This window comes from Ornithorhynchus anatinus, chromosome 1, assembly GCF_004115215.2.
Source record: "Ornithorhynchus anatinus isolate Pmale09 chromosome 1, mOrnAna1.pri.v4, whole genome shotgun sequence".
In the NCBI taxonomy this organism is placed as follows: domain Eukaryota; kingdom Metazoa; phylum Chordata; class Mammalia; order Monotremata; family Ornithorhynchidae; genus Ornithorhynchus; species Ornithorhynchus anatinus.
This window is the reverse complement of record NC_041728.1, coordinates 137,586,460-137,609,395: the sequence shown is the minus strand read 5'-3', so window position 1 is coordinate 137,609,395 and position 22,936 is coordinate 137,586,460. Positions and strand designations below refer to the sequence as shown.

General features: G+C 42.5%; 1 protein-coding gene and 1 non-coding gene across 2 annotated transcripts; one reads left to right on the top strand and one right to left on the bottom strand.

Moving 5' to 3' along the window:
* Positions 1 to 1,562: 1,562 nt before the first annotated feature.
* Positions 1,563 to 21,089, bottom strand: TMEM212 (transmembrane protein 212). The gene is made up of 3 exons (XM_029062755.1): positions 20,931 to 21,089; positions 5,529 to 5,588; positions 1,563 to 1,928 (listed from the first exon to the last, which is right to left on the bottom strand). Exons 1-3 carry the CDS (start codon positions 21,087 to 21,089, stop codon positions 1,563 to 1,565), a joined length of 585 nt encoding a protein of 194 aa, XP_028918588.1.
* On the top strand, positions 10,170 to 10,306 carry LOC114817401. The gene has a single exon (XR_003765257.1). It is a non-coding gene; the product is annotated as a small nucleolar RNA SNORA7 (small nucleolar RNA).
* Positions 21,090 to 22,936: the final 1,847 nt, after the last annotated feature.

The window sequence follows — 22,936 nt, the reverse complement described above, 5'->3', positions numbered from 1 at the left end:
ACCTGGAGATACCTCGTCATATCCACGAGTTGCAGCCTGTTGTCCCGTGATTCTTCTGGCCCACTGATAAGTGACTGTGTCTGTTTATTGTTATCGTGTACTCTTCCAAGAGCTCAGTACAGTGCTCTGCACACAGTAAGCGCTCAGTAAATACCATTCATTGGCTGATTGTCATTTGTGAGACCTTGATGTGCCGGGGCAAACTGGAAAAGCACCTGAACTGGAAAACTGGAAAACAAACTGGAAAAGCACCTGGAAAATCTCCTGAAGTGGATCAGTGTTATCAGCCAGTCAGGGGAAGTCAGGGCCACTATTAGAAAACATCCTTCAGCTTCTGGGACTGGCTCTCCTTAAGCCATATTCTACCCTCCTTCCTCAATTTTATCATCAGTCATTCACATCCTGTATTTTTTCCCCCTTTTGTGATTTTTGTCTGCTTTACTTCTTGCCCACTGGGTGAATTAGGTTTGTGATTGTTGGGGTTTGGTTAAATGTGACTAATTTTGCTCTGTTTTAATTCCCTTTAATTCAGTTGTTCCCTGGCTTTGGGTTGTTGTGACTTTAATTCCCTTTAATTCAGTTGTTCCCTGGCTTTGGGTTGTTGTGACCCCTCATTTTTCATTTTGCTTATTTTGCTCATTGTTCATCGGATGTATTATGCTTGGGATTATTTGGGGTTTTGATATTGGTGATTAGACTTACTTTAACTCCATTTTAGTTCACCTTATTCTGTTGTTCTTTTGCATCGGATCGTTGTGACCCCTTTTCTGGTGGATTTTTCTTTGTTATTTTCTTTTCTGTGTTGTATTTTTTTCCCAAAGGGAAGGAATGCAGTGGCAGTGGTAGTGGAGAAGCTTCCTCTGTAGGAAGGAGGGAAGGGAGACAGAGGAGGGCTGGAGGGGTGCCCAACTGACATAATGATATCATCATTTACATGGGGAAATCCCCCCAAAATTGAGTAGCCCCAGCCACAATCCTGGACCAATTCCTGAAATCTAAATGTGGAAGGTATTTCTAAAGTACATTCATTTCTAAAGTACTGAAGGTTTAAGTGGGGATCAGAATTGCTGAAAGCTCCCGTACCGAAGAGTTACTCACGGTCTAGTGGAAAGAACACGGGTCTGGAGTCGGAGGATCTGGGTTCTGATCCTGACTCTGCCACAAATGCCATCATCATCATCATCCTGAATCACTGCATTCAACCTGATTATCTTGTATCTACCCCTGGCACATAGTAAGCACTTAAATGCCATTCAAAATATAATAACAATGATAATAATAATATAAGTGTTCACTATGTGCCAAGCACTTTTCTAAGCACTGGGGTAGATACGAGGGAATCAGGTTGTCCCACGTGGGGCTCACAGTCTTAATCACCATTTTTCAGATGAGGTAAATGAGGCACAGAGAAGTTAAGTGACTTGATCAAAGTCACACAGCTGACAAGTAGAGGAGGCAGGGTTAGAATCCACGGCCTCTGACTCCCAAGCCCGTGCCGTGTCTACTAAGCCATGCTGCTTCTGACCCAAAAATACCCACCCCAGATAGACTGAACGTTTATTCTAAACACCCGAAGGGAACGTTTCCGTCTTTTCCTTACTTACATTTAAATGTCCGAAGAGGATGAGCCTCGTAGAGAGCTTTACCAATATGGTGGAAGAGGCACAGAGCATAGCCAAGCTTGAGCAAAGATCTAATATTTGTAGGGACAGGTGGTACTCCTCATAATGTAATGGATCCACACACAGAGTTGGGAATTTTTTATACGGAAAAGGAAACCTCACTGCAAAACCAAGATAGTTTGTTCCTGCGATTCCAGAAAGGGAGTAGTAGCAATAGGGACCAAGAAAGGCAGACTCCAAGGCGATAACAAATTGAAACGGGGATCCGACGATATTCAATATGCCAAAGGTGAAACAAGCTTCCCACTGAAAATAAGACGGAAACATTTTGTTACATGGCTGAGTGAAATACCCTTTCGTTAGGAAAAGTGCCGTTACACCTTCTAGAGTGCAAGCTCTAGACTACACGCTCGTTGTGAGCAGGAAACATGTCAGTCAATTGTATTTATTGAGTGCTTACTGTGCGCAGAGCACTTTACTAAGCACTTGAGACAGTTTGCACCCTCACAAATGCTTAGTACAGTGCTCTGCAAACAGTAAGTGCTCAGTAAATGCCATTGATGATTTGGGGTTACATTTTCTCTTCTCGTCATAAGGACGTAACACATTTTCTGCCCCCCAAGGATTTTGCACCTGGCAAAGGAAGCAGCATGGTCTGGTGGAAAGAGCACAGGCTTGGGAGAAAGAGGACCGGGGTTCTAATCCCGGCTCTGCCGCGTGTCTGCCGTGTGATTTTGGGCAAGTCACATCACTTCTCTGTGCTTCAGTTACCTCATCTGTAAAATGGGGATTAAGACAGTGAGCCCCATGTGGGACGGGAGTGTGTCCAACCTGATTAACTTGGATCCATCCCAGTGTGTAGAACAATGCTTGGCACATGATAAGCACTTAACAAATACCATGATAGTAATAATAATAATTATTATTATTAGATTAGCTGGCCAGCCTAAAGGGGCAAAGGGAAATAGGTGTTGATTACAGAATTCTACCTCTTTAGGGCCACCTAGAGTGGCTGGGTGGTATTCATTATTTCCCTCTGTCCTTGTTGCTGTTTTTATATGCAGCATGGCCTAGTGGATAGAGCACGGGCCTGGGAGTCAGAAGGTCATGGGTTCTAATCCCAGCTCCACTGTTTGCCTGCCGTATGACCTTGGGCAAGTCACTTTACTTCCCTGTGCCTCAGTTATCTCATCTGTAAACTGCGGATTGAGCCTGTGAGCCCCACGTGGGACAGGAACTTGGTCCAAACCGATTTGTTTGTATCTACCCCAGTGCTCGGCAAATAGTAAGCTCTTAATAATAATTATGTATCTGTTAAGTGCTTACTACATGCCGAGCACTGTTCTAAGCGCTGGGAACTCAATGAATACCATAACTATTAGTAGTGCACAGTGGTTCCTCCCTTGTGGGCTAACCAACACAATGCCTCCCCCTCTGTAAAGGGACCTGGCTTTCTTGCCTGGTCAATCTGATCCATCCCCATAGGGGAAGAAAATTGACATTCTATTTATTTATATTGATGCTACTGAAGCCTGCCTACTTGTTTTGTTTCATTGTCTGGCTTCCCCCTCCTAGGCTGTGAGCCTGTTGTTGGGTAGGGATTGTCTCTATCTGTTGCTGAATTGTACTTTCCAAGTGCTTAGTACAGTGCTCTCCATACAGTAAGCACTCAGTAAATGTGATTGAATGAATGAATGAATGAATGAATAACATCCTTATCTCAACAGACTATTGGACTATTTAGGTACAGGATTTCCAGGAATTTTAGATGCAGTGCAAGTCTTTTCACCCCCCTAATTTTATGGTGGGGAAATGGGGAGAGATGCCTGGAAAACACACACACACACACACACACACACACAGTCTTTCTCCCTCCTTCCCTCCCTCCCCCCGCCAGCTAACATGATGGAGAGTAAGATCCAGCACTTTAATGTTTAAGAGCACACTGAATCCCTAAGGTACTACTTTTTGATTGTTATTTTGGAAGGAGGTGTGGAAGGATAGAGAATGAGCCAAGCATAAAAGTCATCATTTTAAACTAGTTAAGAAAAGTAGATTTTTTTCCCCAAAGGTGATTAGGAGACGATTTTGCATTTAAAATATCCTTGAATTAAGGAAGTATAGAGGTAATGTAGTCCAGCTTCCTGTGAGGACTGACTTTAATGATTATGGTATTTGTTAAGCGCTTACTATGTGCCGAGACCTGTTCTAAGCACTGGGATAGATACAGGGTAATCAGGTTATCCCATGTGGGGCTCACAGTCTTAATCCCTTTTTTACGGATGAGGTTACTGAGGCACAAAGAAGTTAAGTGGCTTGCCCAAGGTCAGACAGCAGACAAGTGGCAGAGGCAGGATTAGAACCCACTTCCTCTGACTCCCGAGCCCGTGCTCTCTTCACTGACTCGCTGCTTCTCGTAAGCCATTGAAAGCTACAGGTGTCTCCTCAAAAACCTGTTTGTGACCCTCCTCCCACTTTTTTCCCCTCTATCACCTCCCTGTGAGACGACTAGGGGCAGCCCCTACATGTAAACTCCTTGCAGGCAGGGAACAAGTCTTCTAATTCTATTGGACTGCTCTGTCTCAAGTGCTTAGTACAGTGCTCTGAACACAGTAAGTTAGACTGTAAGCTCTTCCTCTAGACTGTAACATTGCTGTGAGCAGGGAATGTGTTTTGTGTGTTGTTACACTGTACTTCCCCAAGTACTTACTATACACAGTAGGTGCTCAATAAATACAACTGACTGAATAAATACCACTGACTAAGAAAAAAGGTTCCAGATCAATGACTGGGCAGAGCATCAACCCAGGCACCAGGAAAGACAAGACCTAAAGCATCTTATTTGACTGAGAATCCCATAATAAGTGATTTCCCAAGAGAGTCCATTCTCTGGTGCTCAGTGTCCTCATTTGTAAAATGGGGATGAAATGCCTTCTTCTTCTTCCTTATTACATTGTGCTCAATCGATCAATTAATGGTACCTTTTGACTGCTTGTTGTATGCCGAACACTGTAGTAGACACTTGGGAATGTTTGGTACAACAGAGTTGGTAGACACATTCCCAGCCCACAAGGAACTTAAAATCTGGGAGCAGACACTAAAATAAATTACAGATATATACGTGTGCTGTGGGACCAAGGGTGGGATGAATGTGAAGCACTTAAAGGGTATAGATCCAAGTGTGTACACTACAAAATTAAAAGGGGAGGAAGTAGGGGAGATTAGGGCTTAGTTGGGGAAGGCCTCTTGGAGGAGATGTGACTTTTGTGTGTTTTTAGATGTGATCTCCATGTTCATTCATTCAATAGCATTTATAGCGCTTTCTATGTGCAAAGCACTGTACTAAGCGCTTGAGTGGGACAGGTACTGTGTGTCATCTGCTTATATTGTATTTATCCCAGGGCACAATACACTGCTTAGCACGAGCTGCTTCACAAAAACCACTATTATTTCAATCATTTTAGATAATGAATCCCCTCTAGACAGTAAGCTGTTTATGGGCAGGGAACGTGTCTGCTAATTCCGTTGTATTATACTCCCTCGGGCACTTAGTTCAGGGCTCTGCACGTAATAAGTGCTCGATAAATATGATCGAGTGATTGATAGTGCTATATTTAGCAGGTGCGTTCTAATGCTGAGAAGAAGCCAAGGATACTCTCATCTATGAATGCTTGGCTTCCATTTTGAGGCGCAAAAACTACTTCTAGATTGTAAACCCGTTGTGGGCAGGGATTGTCTTTATTGCCGAACTGTACTTTCCAAGCGCTTAGTACAGTGCTCTGCACACAATAAGTGCTCAATAAATATGATTGAATGAAAGAACTAATTTTCCCATGTATACTTATCACATGGATGCATTTCAGGGGCTACTTTATTCAACAGTAAGCTCAGTATTGCTACATTTACCAGTGATCTTTGGGTCCGTTTTTGGTAAGCCAACAAGACCAATACACCAACAGCAGCAGCCTGTGATGGAGAAAAATAAAACAGAATAGAGCACGTCACTATCTCCTTTTCAATTTCTATAACACTGTGGTGCAGTTAAAATGAATGGGAAATAGCAACAAATGGTTAAATTGATTTATTGTCCCAAGCTCACTATTAAGGAAAAATGCAGGATTGAAAAGAATAATCAAAACTGTAATGAGAATGGGTGAAATAAACCATCCCTGTCACAACAAATTGATTTATACACTGTTATTTTCTGCTCTCCCTGTTACCTTTGTCATCAGAATTGCAACTTCCATTTTAGGCAGGGAGCAACAGTAATATAATGTTTGGGTTTATAACCTTTTCCATATGCTTTATTTTGATTAGCTGTCTATTCCACTTCGTCCTCACAAATTATGATAGCCATAAATAGGGGAAACTGGAATTAAGGCCGGCCACGGAACACTGAAAAACTGTCAAAGTAGCAGAGTTTACTTTTACTTTGGGTGTATTTTGAGACTCTCTGAGCTCTCTCTCAGTTAACTTGACACAAACACCCAATAATTTCCTCTCGGGTACCAAAGAGGAACTTGAGAATGGATTCTGAAAGTGGCCCCTATTGTTTTTGTTACAGCGATGTCCTCGTCTTAGGGCAGGAACTGTTTTCTCTGCCAGCGGTAACAAAGATCAATATGAAGAGTAAAGGTATTTAAACAAGGAGATTGAGCAATAGAGAAATACCGTAAATCCTTGCAGCTACAGGTATAATGAGAGATAGCTTTGTGGTCAGCAGGGCCAAACCGCTTTTCCTCAACCCATAAATCACCTATTTATGATGCCAGAACTGGTTGAAAGGGGATCCTTGATGAGCCTAAAGCGAGAATCAAGACTGTGAGCAGATACCCCTCTAGACTGTAAGTTTGTTGTGGTCAGGGAACGTGTCTACCAACTCTGTCATATCGTATTCTCCCAAGCGCTCAGTTCAGTGCTCCGCACAGTAAGCGCTCAATATCTAAAAATAAAGATTGATCTAAAAATGGCACAATATAGGCTCTAGCTGTATACATTGCATTCTCTCAACAAGTTTTAGGAAAATGAAAATCCCAAACTTTGACCAATATAGCCCTGTGGACTGCTTCTTTTTTAGATCATCTCTTTCCAGGTCTGGCATATTTCTTGTTTTGAATCCTAGATTTTCATTTTCCTGGAACATTTTATTTGTGAATTTTGGATGTAGAGCTCTTGAAAAAAAATAAAGAACTTCTCTCGTAGCTGAGGCTGAAATTTTAATCTTGGCATGGCCATACCATAAAGATCCCATGGATAAAAGCAGAACCATCTGGAGTCATGAGTGGTTATTGGCTTCATTTTACAATAGGATAGACTCCAAAAGACCAGGGGGTGGGGGGCTGAGGGAGTGGGGAGTCTCGGTTTAGCCAGAATAAATAGTACAACAAAACCAGACTATTCTTTAGAGTAACTGTAACACCGAAGTTGTGGTGAAGATTGAGGGCCAAACCTTTTACAGTCTATATTTCCAGCTGAGGCACCCTTAATTTACACTTCACTCAAATGTGGTTGATAGAAGAAAGAAAATTGGAAGGATAAAAGCCATGGAGGGCTTATTCCTCTATGCCGATTTAGCTCAGAGGACATAGTTTAAGCTATTAGATGATCAGATTCCAGTTTGCTTTAAATACTTTGGCAGAATCTTTCCCTTTCCTTCCCAAGTTAAAAATGCTGCAGAATTGTAGTTCCCTCTTATTTTTGTTACCATTGCCAGTTTGATTTTGCTTTATTTATATAAAACTTTGAGAAAACTTTTCCATTAAACTGAACTTATTATGAATTCAGCTATGAGACTCATAGATCTACTTTTTGGGCAGATACAAAAAAATTTACAGCCCACAAAAATGTTCATTTCCTAATTATCGTGTCCCACACTGGAACTCAGAAAGAGGAGCTTGGAACACTTATTTTCTTCTTGATTTTTTTCCTTTTATTTTTCTGTTTCTGACATTGTGGGATGGTGAGTGGAGTGTGTGCTGTGGTGTTATGTGCATATTGAGTGTGTGTGTGTTTGTGTTTCTGTGTGTGTTATGTCTTCAGTGCTTAGAATAGTTCCTTTCACTCAATAGGTGATTTATAAATGTCATTACTTGACTGATTAATTGATTAAAAAGGATCAGTGAGATGCCACGATAATCTTCGAAAGTGCCTCTGTTATCTTTCTTCTTGAAGATGATCGTTAAGGTGATGTAATTAAGATCCTGTGGCACTTTCTCCATGACCTAGTACCTCCTTGCCTGCCCACAGGGGTACATCTATTTTATTTATATTAATTTCAAATAATTAGAACATTGTTATTCATGCTAAAAATATATTTTGATCTTAAGAACTTCTTTAAAATTTACACAGTAAACAGCTTCACTTTGAGACACCATGAGAAGTGGTGTGGCCTAGTGGCTAAAGGATAGGCCTGGGAGTCAGAAGGACCTGGGGTCTAATCCCAGCTCTGCCACTTGTTTGTTGTTTGAACTTGGGCAAGTCATTTAACTTCTGTGCCCCAGCCTCTTCTGTAAAATGGGGATTAAGACTGTGAGCCCCATGTGGGACTTGTGTCTACCCCAGCACTTAGAACAGTGCTTGGCACATAGTAAGTGCTTAACGAATACCATAAAAACAAACAAAAAATTAAACTGCAAGCTTCTTTGGGTAGGGAATTTGTAAATTACTGGTTTTGAACTTCCCAAGCACTTAGTACAGAGCATTGCACTCTGTGGGTACTCAATAAATGGTAATACTATTACTTCTTTACGGTTTTGGTTAAGCACTTATGTGCCAGGTGCTGTCCTAAGCACTGGGATAGACGCAAGTTAATCAGGTTGGACACAGTCCATGTCCAACATGGGCCTCGTAGTCTTTATCCTCATTTTTTAGATGAAGTAACTGAGGCCCAGAGAAGTTAAATGACTTGCCCAAAGTTATACGGCAGACAAGTGTCAGAGCCGGAATTAGAACAGTGGTCCTTCTGACTCACAGGCCCGTGCTCTACCCATTAGGCCCTGTTGCTTTTTTGAAAATTGATCTTAGAAAATTGATCAATCAATCATTTGGACTTATTGAGCATTTACTTTGTGCAGAGCACTGTACTAAGAGCTTGGGAGACTACAATGTAACAGAGTTGGTTGACAAGTTTCCTGGCCACAATGAGCTTACAGTCTGGAGTGGGAGAAAGACATTACTATAAATAAATAGCGTGGCTCAGTGGAAAGAGCACGGGCTTTGGAGTCAGGGCTCATGAGTTCGAATCCCAGCTCTGCCACTTGTCGGCTGTGTGACTGTGGGCAAGTCACTTAACTTCTCCGTGCCTCAGTTCCCTCATCTGTAAAATGGGGATTAAGACTGTGAGCCCCACGTGGGACAACCTGATTCCCCTATGTCTACCCCAGCGCTTAGAACAGTGCTCGGCACATAGTAAGCGCTTAACAAATACCAACATTTAAATATATTATGGCTATGTACATAAATGCTGTTGGGCTGAGGGAGGAGTGAATAAAGGGTGTAAATCCAAGTACAAATTGATGGCAACACATATTTCCCTTAGGGTTTTTTTTCAGTTAATTTTGGTTGGAACTTGGAGGCAGAGATCCTGTTCTAATAGGGCTACTGTGATGTTACTGAATAGGCCCTTGAAGGAGAATTTATTCTCCACGAGCCAACACTGAACTGTCTTGGTGGCTTGGAAAACCCTTTCTGATACATCGGGGATAGTGCCAGTGAGTGTTTGGAACTTATCCGACCCCGGGCATTCCGACACTTGGCTCCTTCGGACCGTGTCCGACCTGATTATCTTGTATCTACCCCACTGCTTAGTACCATTCTTGGCCCATAGTAAACTCTTTAAAAAGACCACAGTTATCCAGGTCTCTTTGCGACACACCCAGAAATAAATGAGGCCCAGACTGTGAGCTTGTCGTGGGCAGGGAATGTCACTGTTTATTGTTGCATTGTTTCCCAAGTGCTTAGTACGGTGCTCTGCACACAGAAAGCGCTTAATAAATACGATTGAATGAATTAGATCTCTGTTGCACCCAGAGTGTCTTTCTCTCTTCTGAAAGGCAGGAGTGCATTGCTGATCACATGGTGACATCTGACCCATTTGCTGAGTAAGTTTTGAATATTTTGCTATTTAACTTTCCAGTTTTGTGTAAGCAGGTCACTTTTTCCATGTTCAGCCTTGCTACCAACTTGAGCATCAAATGATCCCATGACCATCCTCTGACAACTATTGGTAATAATGATGGTATTTGTTGGGCTCTGTACTAAGCACTGGGCTGGATACGAGCAAATCAAGTTGGACACAGTCCCTGTCCCACGTGGGGCTCACTCCATCCCCATTTTACAGATGAGGGAACTGAGGCCCACAGAAGTGAAGTGACTTGCCCAAGGTCACAGAGCAGACAAGTAGAGGGGCCCTGATTGGAACCCATGACCTTCTGACTCCCAAGCCCGTGGTCCATCCACTGTGCCGTGGTACCACTGCAATGAGTCTATCCAAAATTGCTGTAGAATGCTCATGGTTTCATTGTTTTTCTTCCTGTAGGTGCTCTTTAACTCCTCTCTGGGTGGCACCTGGAGAGTTTCCAGTATTCTACTAGTCTCGGCTATGGGAGGGAGAGTAAAGCAGAGGCCTGCCATTCCATTCCTAGCTTGGCCAGTGGCTAGCCAGTGGAAGGCAATCTGCTACAAGTCAAAACTCAGCCGTGCTGGGAAGCAGCAGCATGGGAGAGAGTCGAGGGCGGAGACGCGACTTCGCTGCACAGAAGGCTACAGTGGTAAACCATTCTGTATTTTTACCAAGAAAACTCTGTGGAGACACTAGCAGAACAATTGCAGATGGAGAGGGCGGTGCTCTGGGAGAGATGTGTCCGTGGTGTCACCATGGGTAGGAAACGACTCGTCGGCATAAGACAAGACCAAACAAAGTGCTCTATAAACTGATGATATCAATCGGCCAATCGCATTTCTTTCACTACAGCCCAGATGGCATACTTGGCTCTTCTAGACTGTAAGCTTGTGTTCAGGAATATGTCTGCGCTTACCTACAATGCTCTACACACATTAATCACCCGTCTTCTAGACTGTGAGCCAGTCTTCTAGACTGTGAGCCCATTGTCGGGTAGGGATTGTCTCTATCTGTTGCCAAACTGTACTTTCCAAGCACTTAGTTCAGTGCTCTGCACACAGTAAGCACTCAATAAATATGATTGAATGATTAAACATATGAATAAATACGATCGACTGATTGACTAGCACCAGTTTGCTCCTGTGCTTCAAGCTCTTCTGTCTCACTGCCAACTCCTTTCCCATATTTTCTCTCTGGCCTGGAACTTCCTCCCCCTCCATATATGCCAGACCACAACTCTCCCCACCTTCAAAGCCTTAATAAGGTCATATATCCTCCATGAGGTCTTCCTTAATTAAGCTCTCTTTCCTTGCCTCCCACTCAGTGCACTCAAATTCATACCTTTTGGGTACTTTGTATTCACCCCACCCTCAGCCCCACAACACTTATGTACATAATGGTAATTTATTTAGATTTTTTTTAATGTCTGTCTTCCTCTCTAAACTATAATAAGCTCATTGAGGGCATTCATTCAATTCATTCAATCGTATTTATTGAGCACTTATTGTATGCAAACCACTGTACTAAGCAGTTGGGAAGTACAATTCTGCAACAAATAGAGACAATCCCTGCCCACAGCAAGCTCACACATGTCTACCAACTCTGTTGTATTGAACTCTCCCACGTGCTTAGTATAGTGCTCAGCGCACAGTAAGTGCTCAATAACTATAATTGACTTATTGAGCACTATTGCTTGCAGAGCACTGTACTAATTAATTAATTCATTCATTCACTCAGTTATATTTATTGAGTGCTTACTGTGTGCAGAGCACTATACTCCTAAGCACTTGGGAGAGTACAAAGTCCCGGAGTTGGTAGTTGTGTTCCCTGCCCACAAGGAGCTTATAGTCTAGCGGGGGAGACAGATATTAAAATATATTATCTACGTAAATGCTGTGGGGCTGAGGGTGAAGTGAATAAAGTGTACAAATCCAAGTACAAAGGTGATGCAGAAGGAAGAGATAGTAGGGGAAATGAGCTCTTAATCAGAGAAGACCTCTGGGAGGAGATGTGATTTTAGGAGGGCTTTGAATGTGGGGAGTGTGATGGTTTGTTGGATGTGCAGGGGAAGGGAATTCCAGGTCAGAGGCAGGACGTAGGAGAGGGGTCACTGGTGAGATAGACGAGATTGAGGTACAGTGAGTAGTTTGTCATTAGAGAAACAAAGTGTGCGGGCTGGGTTGTAGTAGGAAATCAGGGAGGTAAGAGAGAAGGAGTGAGATGATTGAGTGCTTTAAAGTCAATGGAAAGAGTTTCTGTATAAAGCTGGGGTGGAGAGGCAACCGCTGGTTCTATAATAATTATTATTATTCCAATGAAGAAATGGAATTATAAAGAGTCTAATTCACTTACCCAAATTCCCAAACTGAGCTGGAACTAGAATTTAAATATCCTAACCTGAAGTGAAACAGCCTAATCACCAATTATTCTGCTTTCAGACCACATGTGTCCTAAAAGGTGTCCACATGAAAATAAAAGATGTCCTGTGAGCTGCTGACTAGTGTAAAGGATATCAGCATTGTTTTATTACCCTAGGAATTGGTTTTCCCCTTACAACACTCATTAATGAATTCACTTAATAATAATAATAATAATGTTGGTATTTGTTAAGCACTTACTATGTGCAGAGCACTGTTCTAAGCACTGGGGTAGATACAAGGTAATCAGGTTGTCCTACGTGAGGCTCACAGTTAATCCCCATTTTACAGATGAGGTAACTGAGGCACAGAGAAGTAAAGTGACTTGCCCACAGTCAAACAGCTGACAAGTGGCAGAGCTGGGATTCGAACCCATGACCTCTGACTCCAAAGCCCATGCTCTTTCCACTGAGCCACGCTGCTTCAAACAGACGTGTTCTCAATCGATCAGTTATTCAACCAATCATATTTATTGAGTGCTTACTGTGTACAAAGCACTGTAGTAAGCACTTGGGAGAGTACAATATAACAGATTTGGTAGACACGTTCCCTGCCTACAACGAGCTTACAGTATAGAAGGAGAGACAGACATTAAAATCAATTAGAGATAATGTGCATAAGTGCAGTGGGGATGAGGGTGAGGTGAATAAAGGCTACAAATCCAAGTGCTAGGGTGATACAGAAAGGAGAGAGAGTAGGGGAAATCAGGGCTTCTATTCATTTATAGTGGTGTCTCTTTACTTGTTTTGATGTCTGTCTTTCCCCTTCAAGACTGTAAGCCAGTTGTAGGGAGGGATTGTCTTTCTTTAATGCTGAATTGTACTTTCCAAGCACTTATTACAGTGCTCTGCACACAGTAAGCACTCAGTAAGTATGATTGAATGAATGGATGAAGGGCTTAACTGGGGAAAGTATCTTTGAGGTAATGTGATTTTGGGAGAGCTTTGAAGGTTGGGAGAGTGTCAATCTGTCACATATGAAGGGGGAGAGAATTCCAGACCAGAGGCAAGACATGGGCGAGGGATTGGTGGTGAGATAGATGAGATGGAGGTACGGTGAGGAGGTTGGCATTAAAAGAGTGGAGTGGACATCCTGGGTTGTAGAAAATAAGAAAGGTATAATAGGAGGGGAAAAGAAGATTGAGTGATGTAAAGTTGATATTAAGGAATTTCTGTTTGATGTGGGGGTGGATGGGTAACCACTGGAAGTTCTTGGTGCGGGGGGTGGGGGGTGGACATGGACTTTATGCTTTGTTTTAGAAAAATCATCCCCAGGCCGAAACTTCATAATTGGCTGTCAGTTGACCACACAGTCAAATTCCCACCTTGATTTGCCTTTGACATCTTCTTTTGCTATTTGTATGCAATTAATAAGGAAGGAGAAAAATCTTTTAAGAGTAGGACAGTTTGGGACAAATTTGCAAATCCATAGGGGAGGTGGGAGAGTGAGGGAAAGGGCAGGATGACATGGGATGCAGCAAGGGAAGAGGGGAAAGGACCAAATTGCAAACAACAGAAGCAGCCCAGTTTCTAAAGAGAGCTCCATAGGCCAAGAGACACAGTCCATTATTTTTTAGGTGAATCCCAAATGTTTAACAAAATAATCTGGAAATAGATACAAAATTGGACTAAGCCATTCCCACTCCAAATCCCCCTCTTTTCCACTCTTTTAATGCCTGTCTCTCCTTCTAGACTGTAAGCTCATTGTGGACAGGGAACATGTCTACCAATTCTGATATATTGTACTCTCTCAAGTGCTTAGTACAGTGTTTTGTACACAGTAAGCACTCAGTAAATATGATTGATTGAATAAATGATGTAATTAACCTCACTTCATTGAAACTAAAGAACACAACCTGGTTGCTATATTATTGTCCTGGAGGACATTCTAGCCAATGGTCAAGTGTTGTCACAGAGAAGCAGCATGGCTCAGTGGAAAGAGCCCGGGCTTGGGAGTCAGAGGTCAAGGGTTTGAATCCTGGCTCTGCCACTTGTCAGCTGTGTGACTGTGGACAAGTCACTTCGTTTCTCTGTGACTCAGTTCCCTCATCTGTAAAATGGGGATGAAGACTGTGAGCCTCACGTGGGACAAGCTGATGACCCTGTGTCTCCCCCAGCGCTTAGAACGGTGCTCTGCACATAGTAAGCGCTTAACAAATACTAACATTATTATTTCATTAGCATAAATGATATGAAGTTGTTGATGGCCAATCATCAATCAAACCAATGGTCAACAGGAGAACATACAGAGGCTTAAGAAGAAAAAGCCGAGACAAAGATGGGAGGCAGCATGGCCTAGTGGAAAGAGTACGGGCCTGAAAGTCAGAAGAACCTGGGATTTTATCCGGGCTCTGTCACTCGTCTGCTGTGTGACCTTGGGTGAGTCACTTATCTTCTCTGTGCCTGTTACCTTATCTGTAAAATAAGGACTACTCATTCATTCAATAGTATTTATTGAGAGCTTACTATGTGTGAAGCACTGTACTAAGCACTTGGAATGTACAGTATGGCAACAGGTAGAGACAGTCCCTACCCAATGACAGGCTCACAGTCTAAACAGAAGAGACACACAGCAAAGCAAAGCAAAACAGAACAAAACAAAAACAAGACAACATCATCAAGATAAATAAAATCAAGGTGATATACACCTCATTAACAAAATAAATAGGGAAATAATATATACAAATGAGCACAGTGCTGAGGGGAGGGGAAGGGGGAAGAGCGGTGGGGGAAAGGAGGGGAGGAGGAGCAGAGGGAAAGGGGGGGCTCAGTCTGGGAAGGCCTCTTGGAGGAGGTGAGCTTTCAGTAGGGCTTTGAAAGGGGGAATAGAGTTAGTTTGGCAGAGGTGAAGAGGGAGGGCATTCCAGGACAGCGGGAGGATGTGGGCCAAGGGTTGACGGCAGGACAGGTGTGAATGGGGAATAGTGAGGAGGTGAGCAGCAGAGGAGCGGAGTGTACGGGGTGGGCAGTAGAAGAAGAGAAGGGAGGTGGGGTTGGAGGGGGCAAGGGGATGGAGAGCTTTGAAACCAAGAGTGAGACGTTTTCGTTTCATGTGAAGGTTGATAGGTAACCACCAGAGGTTTTTGAGGAGGAGAGTAACATACCCAGAACATTTCTTTAGGAAGATGATCTGGGCAGCGGAATAAAGAATAGACTGGAATACTCAATCAATCAATCATATTTATTGAGTATTTACTGAATATAGAGCACTGTACTAAGCACTGGTAACAGAGTTGGTAGATATATTCCCTGCCCACAACAAGCAGGTAAAAAATAAAATAATAATAATAATGTTGGTATTTGTTAAGCGCTTACTATGTGCAGAGCACTGTTCTAAGATCTGGGGTAAACACTGGGGAATCAGGTTGTCCCACGTGGGGCTCACAGTCTTAATCCCCATTTTACAGATGAGGGAACTGAGGCACAGAGAAGTTAAGTGACTTGCCCACAGTCACACAGCTGACAAGTGGCAGAGCTGGGATTCGAACTCATGAGCCCTGACTCCAAAATACTGTGAGTCCCATGTGGAACATAGACTGTGTCCCATCTAATAATAATAATGATGGCATTTGTTAAGTGCTTACTATGTGCAAAGCACTGTTCTAAGCGCTGGGGAGGATACAAGGTCATCAGGTTGTCCCACGTGGGGCTCACAGTCTTAATCCCCATTTTACAGTTGAGGGAATTTTGGCACAGAGATGTTAAGTAACTTGCCCAAAGTCAAACAGGTGACAAGCGGCAGAGCTGGGATTTGAACGCATGACCTCTGAGTTGGTATTTTATTAAACGCTTACTCTGTGCAGAGCACTGTTCTAAGCACTGGGGTAGATACAGGGTCATCAGGTTGTCCCACGTGAGGCTCACAGTTAATCCCCATTTTCCAGATGAGGTAACTGAGGCACAGAGAAGTAAAGTGACTTGCCCACAGTCACACAGCTGACAAGTGGCAGAGTTGGGATTCGAACCCATGACCTCTGACTCCCAAGCCCAGGCTCTTTCCACTGAGCCACGCTGCTTCAGCATGATGGTAATGGTTAAGTGCTTACTCTGTGCCAAGCACTGTTCTAAGCCCTGAGGAAGATACAAGATAATCAGGTTGGCCCACGTGGGGCTCACAGTCTTAATCCCCATTTTCCAGATGAGGTAACTGAGGCAAAGAGAAGTTAAGTGACCTGCCCAAAGTCACACAGCTGATAAGTGGCAGAGCCGGGATTAGCATCTGATTAGCATGTATAATAATATTAATTATAGTATTAAGTGTTTACTATTTGCTAAGCACTGTTCTAAGAGCTGAGGCAGAGACAAGCTTATCAGTTTGGACACAGTCCCTGTCCCACATGGGGCTCAGAAGCAGTGTGACTTCGTGGAAAGAGCACGGGCTTGGGAGTGAGAGGTTGTGGGTTCTAATTCTAGCTCTGCCACTTGTCAGCTGTGTGACTTTGGGCAAGTCACTTAATTTCTCTGTGCCTCAGTTACCTCATCTGGAAAATGGGGATTAAGACTGTGAGTCCCTCATGGGACAATTTAATTACCTTGTATCTGCCCCAGCACTTAGAACAGTGCTTGGCACATAGTAAGTGCTTAACAAATATCATCATTGTTATTTTACAGATTTAGGGTACTGAGGCACAGATCAGTTAAATGACTTGTTCAAAATCACACAACAGACAAGTGACAGAGTAGGGGTTAGAACCCACATCCTCTGATCCCAAGCCCTTGCTCTTGCCACTAAGCTGTACTGCTTCTCAAAGGCCACGCTGCTATGGAATTTCTGAATTTTCTATTTAGCAACGTTAGGACAATTCTTTCCTGATGAAATCCCACTTCATAAGGGGTATGATAGAGGCAAGAAAGGATAAAGAACAGGTAAATATCAAAACATTCTGCAAAGAAATATCTAAAACAATTTACTAACTTATAGTAATAGTAAGCACTTAACAAATTCAATTAAAAATAACTATTTGATTCAGAACAGCCCATTCCACCTGAATAGAGTCTACTCTGATAAATTCTACCTTCTCTCCTGGAGCAAAAGCTGACCCTCTGATAGTACAGGTGTAGTGGACAGAGCATGGATCTGAGACCCACAAGGTCATGGGTTCTAATGCTGCTTCTGCCACTTGTCTGTTGTGTGACCTTGGACAAGTCAATTCATTTCTCCGGGTCTCAGTTACCTCATCTGAAAATTGGGGATTGAGACTGGGAGTCCCATGTGGAACAGGGACCGTGTCTAACCTAATTTGCTTGTATCCACCTCAGCACTTAGTATAGTGCCTGGAACATAGTAAGAGCTTAACAAATACCACAATTATTATTAATGTTTCTTCCACTCCGATAGAGGGTTCCTCGACTGGGGTCTTCCATCCTCAGTCCCCACATCTGTAAAATGGGGATTAAGACTGTGAGCCCCACGTGGGACAACCTGATTACTTTGTATCTCCCCCAGACTTAGAAGAATGCTTGGTACGTAGTAAGCGCTTAACAAATACCATCATCATCATCATTATTATTATTGCATAGTTTACAGATCACGTCTGCTGGGATTGAAGGACTCTCTGACTTCGATCCAGATCAATCCGGTGTAAATCTAAACATTAGATGGATGGATTTGAACCTGTTCTCCTGGGATATGAGAGCTGCAGTCCTCTCCGGGTCAGTGTGGCTAATGGGTCAGCTCCCTCTGAGAGTTTTCCAAATGGAGCCTCCTTTACTCAAGTGCTCTCTTGTCTGCTGCAGGACCTTGAGCAAGTCACTTACCTTCTGGGTGCCTCAGTTACCTCATCTATAAAATGGGAAATGGGAAATGTGTGTCTTGTAACTATCCCAATGCTTAGGACAGTCCCTGGCACATAGTAAGCACTTGACAAATGCCATTAAAAAAGTGAAAGTTTTAGGAGCGTACCCGAGTCCCATGATTGGTTTGACTTAGGTTTTTCTAGTACTGATGATCGATGGGTTGCTGTAGATGGGCTATTAAAAACAATGGAATTGTGAACAACTGGAATTTGTCAACGGTTGACTTTCAAGTGTCAAGCCTCTCCACATTTTAGAACTTTGGGAAGCTTTGGATGGACCGTTCATTCATTTATTCATTCAATAGTATTTATTGAGCACTTACTATGTGCAGAGCACTGTACTAAGCGCTTGGAATGTACAAATCGGTAACAGAGAGAGACAGTCCCTGCCCTTTGACGGACTTACAGTCTAATCGGGGGAGACGGACAGACAAAAATGATAGCAATAAATCGAATCAAGGGGATGAACATCTCATTAAAACAATAGCAAACAAATAGAATCAAGGTGATGTACATCTCATTAACAAAATAAATAGGGTAACGAAAATATATACAGTTGAGCAGACGAGTACGGTGCTGAGGGGAGGGGAAGGGAGAGGGGGAGGAGCAGAGGGAAATGGGGGGAAAAGAGGGTTAAGTTGCGGAGAGGTGAAGGGGGGGCGGTAGAGGGAGTAGAGGGAGAAGAGGAGCTCAGTCTGGGAAGGCCTCTTGGAGGAGGTGAGTTTTAAGTAAGGTTTTGAAGAGGGGAAGAGAATCAGTTTGGCGGAGGTGAGGAGGGAGGGCGTTCCAGGACCGTGGGAGGAAGTGGCCCAGGGGTCGACGGTGGGATAGGCGAGAACGGGGGATGGTGAGGAGGTGGGCGGCAGAGGAGCGGAGCGTGCGGGGTGGGCAGTGAACAGAGAGAAGGGAGGAGAGGTAGGAGGGAGCAAGGTGATGGAGAGCCTTGAAGCCTAAAGTGAGAAGTTCTCTCGAGGACCTCGGTGACAGCATCTGGAAGTCCTTTCTGGACCCTTTGACACCAGACTTGTTGGACTTAAAGTGTGTCTTTTATGTTCTTTTGTATTTGCATTGTTCACCATTCCTTTGGGTCTGCCTCCAAACACTTTCCCACTTAAATTTTAGGGTGGGAACCTCTGGAGGGCCAGGGACTAGATCTAGCTCTCACCTCTGTAATTTTTTACCAGTGTTTAATGCAGTGCTCTGCACTCAATAACTGTTTAATAAATACTACTACTAATAATGGCATTTGTTTAAGCATTACTATGTGCCAAGCACTGTTCTAAGAGCTGGGGCAGATACAAGGTAATCAGGTTGTCCCACGTGGGGCTCACAGTCTTAATCCCCCCTTTACAGATGAGGTGAGGCCCAGAGAAGTGAAATGATTTGCCCAAAGTCACATAGCTGACATGTGGCGGAGCCAGCATTAGAACTCATGACCTCTGATTCCCAAGCCCGGGCTCTTTCCACTAAGTCATGCTGCTTCTCTACTTCTATTAATGGAAAGAGCGTGGGCCTGGGAGTCAGACGATCTAGCTTCTAATCCTGGCTCAGCCATTTGTCATTCATTCATTCGTGCATTCATTCATTCAATTGCATTTATTAAGTGCTTGCTGTGTGCAGAGCACTGTACTAAGCCCTTGGGAGAGTAAATTACAACAATAAGCAAACACATTCACTACCCACAATGAGATTACAGTGTGTGGGGGGGAGATGGATATTAATATAAATAAATAAATTGAAGACGTGCATAAGTGCTGTGGAGCTGGGAAGAGGGAAGAAGAAAGACAATGGGTCAGGTGCAGAAAGGAGTGGAAGAAGGGGTAAGCAGGGATTTAGTCAGGGAAGGCCTCTTGGAGGAGACGTTCCTTCAATAAGGCTTTCAAGGGGGGAGAGAAATTGTCGGTCGGATAATTGTCTGCTGTGTGACCTTGGAAAAGTCACTTAACTTATCGGTCTCAGTTTTGACTTCTGTAAAATGGAGATTAAGTCTGTGAGCCCCATTTGGGATAGGGACTATGTCCAACCTGATTAACTTGTATCAGCTCTTAGAACAGTGCTTGGCACATAGTAAGTGCTTCCTTCATTCATTCCTTCATTCAACTGTATTTATTGAGCACTTACTTGTGCAAAGCACTGTACTAAGGGCTTGGAAAGTACAATTTGGCAACAAATAGAGACAATCCCTACCTAACAGTGGGCTCACAGTCTAGAATGGGGGAGACAGACAACAAAACAAAACAAAACGTGTAGACAGGCATCAATAGAAAATAGCACAATTGTTGTTGCTATTCATTATTATTGTTATTATTATCTTCTCTGTGCCTCAGTTTCATCTTCTGTAAAATGGGGATTAAGGCTGTGAGTCCCATGTGGGACAGGAACTGTGTCCAACTCAATTATCTTGTTTCTACCCCAGGATTTGGTAGAGTGCCTGGCCCATATTAAACCCTTATCAAATGGCACAATTATTTTTATTGTTAATAATAATAATGTCAACTTTAGATTATTTTCCCATTTGGATTTTCTTTGAATATACAATTGTCTTTCCAATTAAAAATTACAAAGTAGGTTACCACAGAAAGAAAATCTAGGGGGGAGTGGTGAGGAGCAATATAAATATAAAGAAAATGTTTTAATATAAAGCAGAGGAAAAATTCAAGAAAATCTAAGAACATATGTTTAGAGAAAGAAAAGAACTGAAAGGACAAATAATTAAACTTCAATAGGAGCTCTCTGAGTGTTTATTTGACTGCCATTCAATATATTTAATGCCATTCAAAACGTATTTAGAAATTATATATCTCAAAACTGTATTATTCAAATAATTATGTTTACAACATTGATTTTTTTTAAACATGTAATAACTGTTTAGGAAAGAACTCTGAGATTCTTTATAATTTTACTTGTGAACGCCATTACAGGTTCAATTCAAAATAATTACCCATCGCTCAAGGTTTTTATTAAAATATTTTTCTTACCAAAGCTCCATTCCAGATGGGACAGGCAATGTGAACACTCCATCCAGTGAACCAAGGTTTGTAAGAAAAGACCGGAAAAAAGGCTGTTACCCCAGAAAAAATACTTAGAGTCCCAAAGGTGATAAGGACTCCACCTGCATATTGATATGGGCTCTTCATTTTTCCCTGCTTCTCTCTACCTGGGGCTTTTAGGTATATTGTAACCAAAGCCCGAGGCAAGGTATGTCTTGATAAACAGAAGTTTCTTAGCTACTGTAGCTAGGACATATAGCTATACTATTACATTACCTCAAGACAAAATTCTGTTTCTTCCACAGGCACTTAACAAAATCCACTTTCAATTAAAGTTGCTTTCTATCCCAAAATGGAGAATTTTATATTTCACATTTTCCTACTTTTAAATTACTAAACGAATTTTGTCCTTTCCTGAGGACTGCCCCACTTCCTAATTCATCTGAAGAGCAAAGACTTGCTGACGGAGACGATTGTTTCTTAACTTATCCTTCCCGGTGATGCCAACAAAAAACCCAACATCCTTTAAGCATTATAAGTCAGCATTTCCAGCACAATTTCCCACAAAACAAGAATGAAATGTGGAACTTCAACCAATTATTTTGTTCATTCATGTTCAGCATATTCAAACCACTTGAGGCCAAACCATAGTTTTTTTGTTTTGGGGTTGTTGTTTTTTTTGACTCTTGGTTTCTCACAAATTTAACTTTACTAAGGTTCTTTTATATGTGCTTCAATGGTTTCTGAGACTTTATAACAATAGTTGCGGTGTTCTTTATACCCTGCATTTCCTTTTCCTCTTCAAATTCAATTAGGTTAAAATGATCAGGACTTTCATTAAATATGCCTCATTTTAAGTTAACTTGCATTATCAGTTCAATCATCAAGTGAAGTAAGCTAGACTGCAAGCTCCTTGAGAGCAGGGAATGTGTCTGTTACATTGTACTCTTCCAAGTGCTTAGTACAGTGCTCTGCACACAGTAAGTGCTCAAGCAGTATCACTGTCTAAAGTACAGGTATGGAAGTAAATACATTAATAAGCTATTTAAATGATTTCTGTCCTTTATTAGTTGTGTTGGTTGCCACTCATTTGAAATCTGTTGACTACCTTTTTCCCATCAAGTATGAAGTTCTAGAAAACAAGGAAAACCGAACAATACGTATAGATGTGGTATTTGCTCCAATTGTTTGAGAAAATCCCAAACATAGCCAGGAACAAAAAATAGGCAAATGTGCCTGGACTTTATAGCGTATCTGTTGCAACACTTAAGCACTTAAGCAAACTTTTCCTCAATAGGTGGAAGACCGAGGAGATGAGAATCTCAAAGGTGCAACCGTCATTATCAACATCTTGGAAAAGTAAACTAAGAGAGCTGACAAATAGAAGCAACATGGCTTAATGGATAAAGCACAGTCTGAGGGACCTGTGTTCTAATCCCGGCTCTACCACTTGTCTGCTGTGTGACGTTGGACAGATCACTTCACTTCTCTGGGCCTCAGTTCCCTCATCTGTAAAATGGGAATTAAGCGTGTGAGCTCCATGTGGGACAGGGCCTATGTCTAACCTGATTAACTTGTATCTGACCTAGTGCTTAGAACAGTGTTGGGCACATAGTAAACACTTAACAAGTACCATAATAATTATTATTTATCATATTTATCCAAATACTTCCCTGGCCTATGTATCTGGCCAGATACTAGCCTTGGTCCAGCAAAAAGAGAACTTGTCAGAGAATCAGGAGTTGGAATGTAGACTATATAAGCTTGTTATATTATCATATTGTACTTTCCCAAGTGTTTAGTACAGTGCTCTGCACATAGTGAGCTCTCAATAAATGCCGCTGATTGATCGATTGATTGGTTGCTCGTAGCTGGATAGTCTGAGCCCGGACCAGACATGCCCTTTGCAATATCTGCAAGTCTTCTCTCTTGTGGAGCTTCAGCAGAAATGTCAGGGAAGAGAATTCAGTTCATTCATTCATTCATTCAATGGT

Bases quoted from the DNA above. Each gene is read 5' to 3' on its own strand.
- TMEM212 (XM_029062755.1), bottom strand. From the start codon at position 21,089: ATGAAGAGCCCATATCAATATGCAGGTGGAGTCCTTATCACCTTTGGG. The intron at 5,589-20,930 runs GTAAGAAAAATA...TCTCCATCACAG, and splicing joins CCATCTGGAATGGAGCTTTG to GCTGCTGCTGTTGGTGTATT. The intron at 1,929-5,528 runs GTAAATGTAGCA...TCTTATTTTCAG, and splicing joins AACGGACCCAAAGATCACTG to TGGGAAGCTTGTTTCACCTT.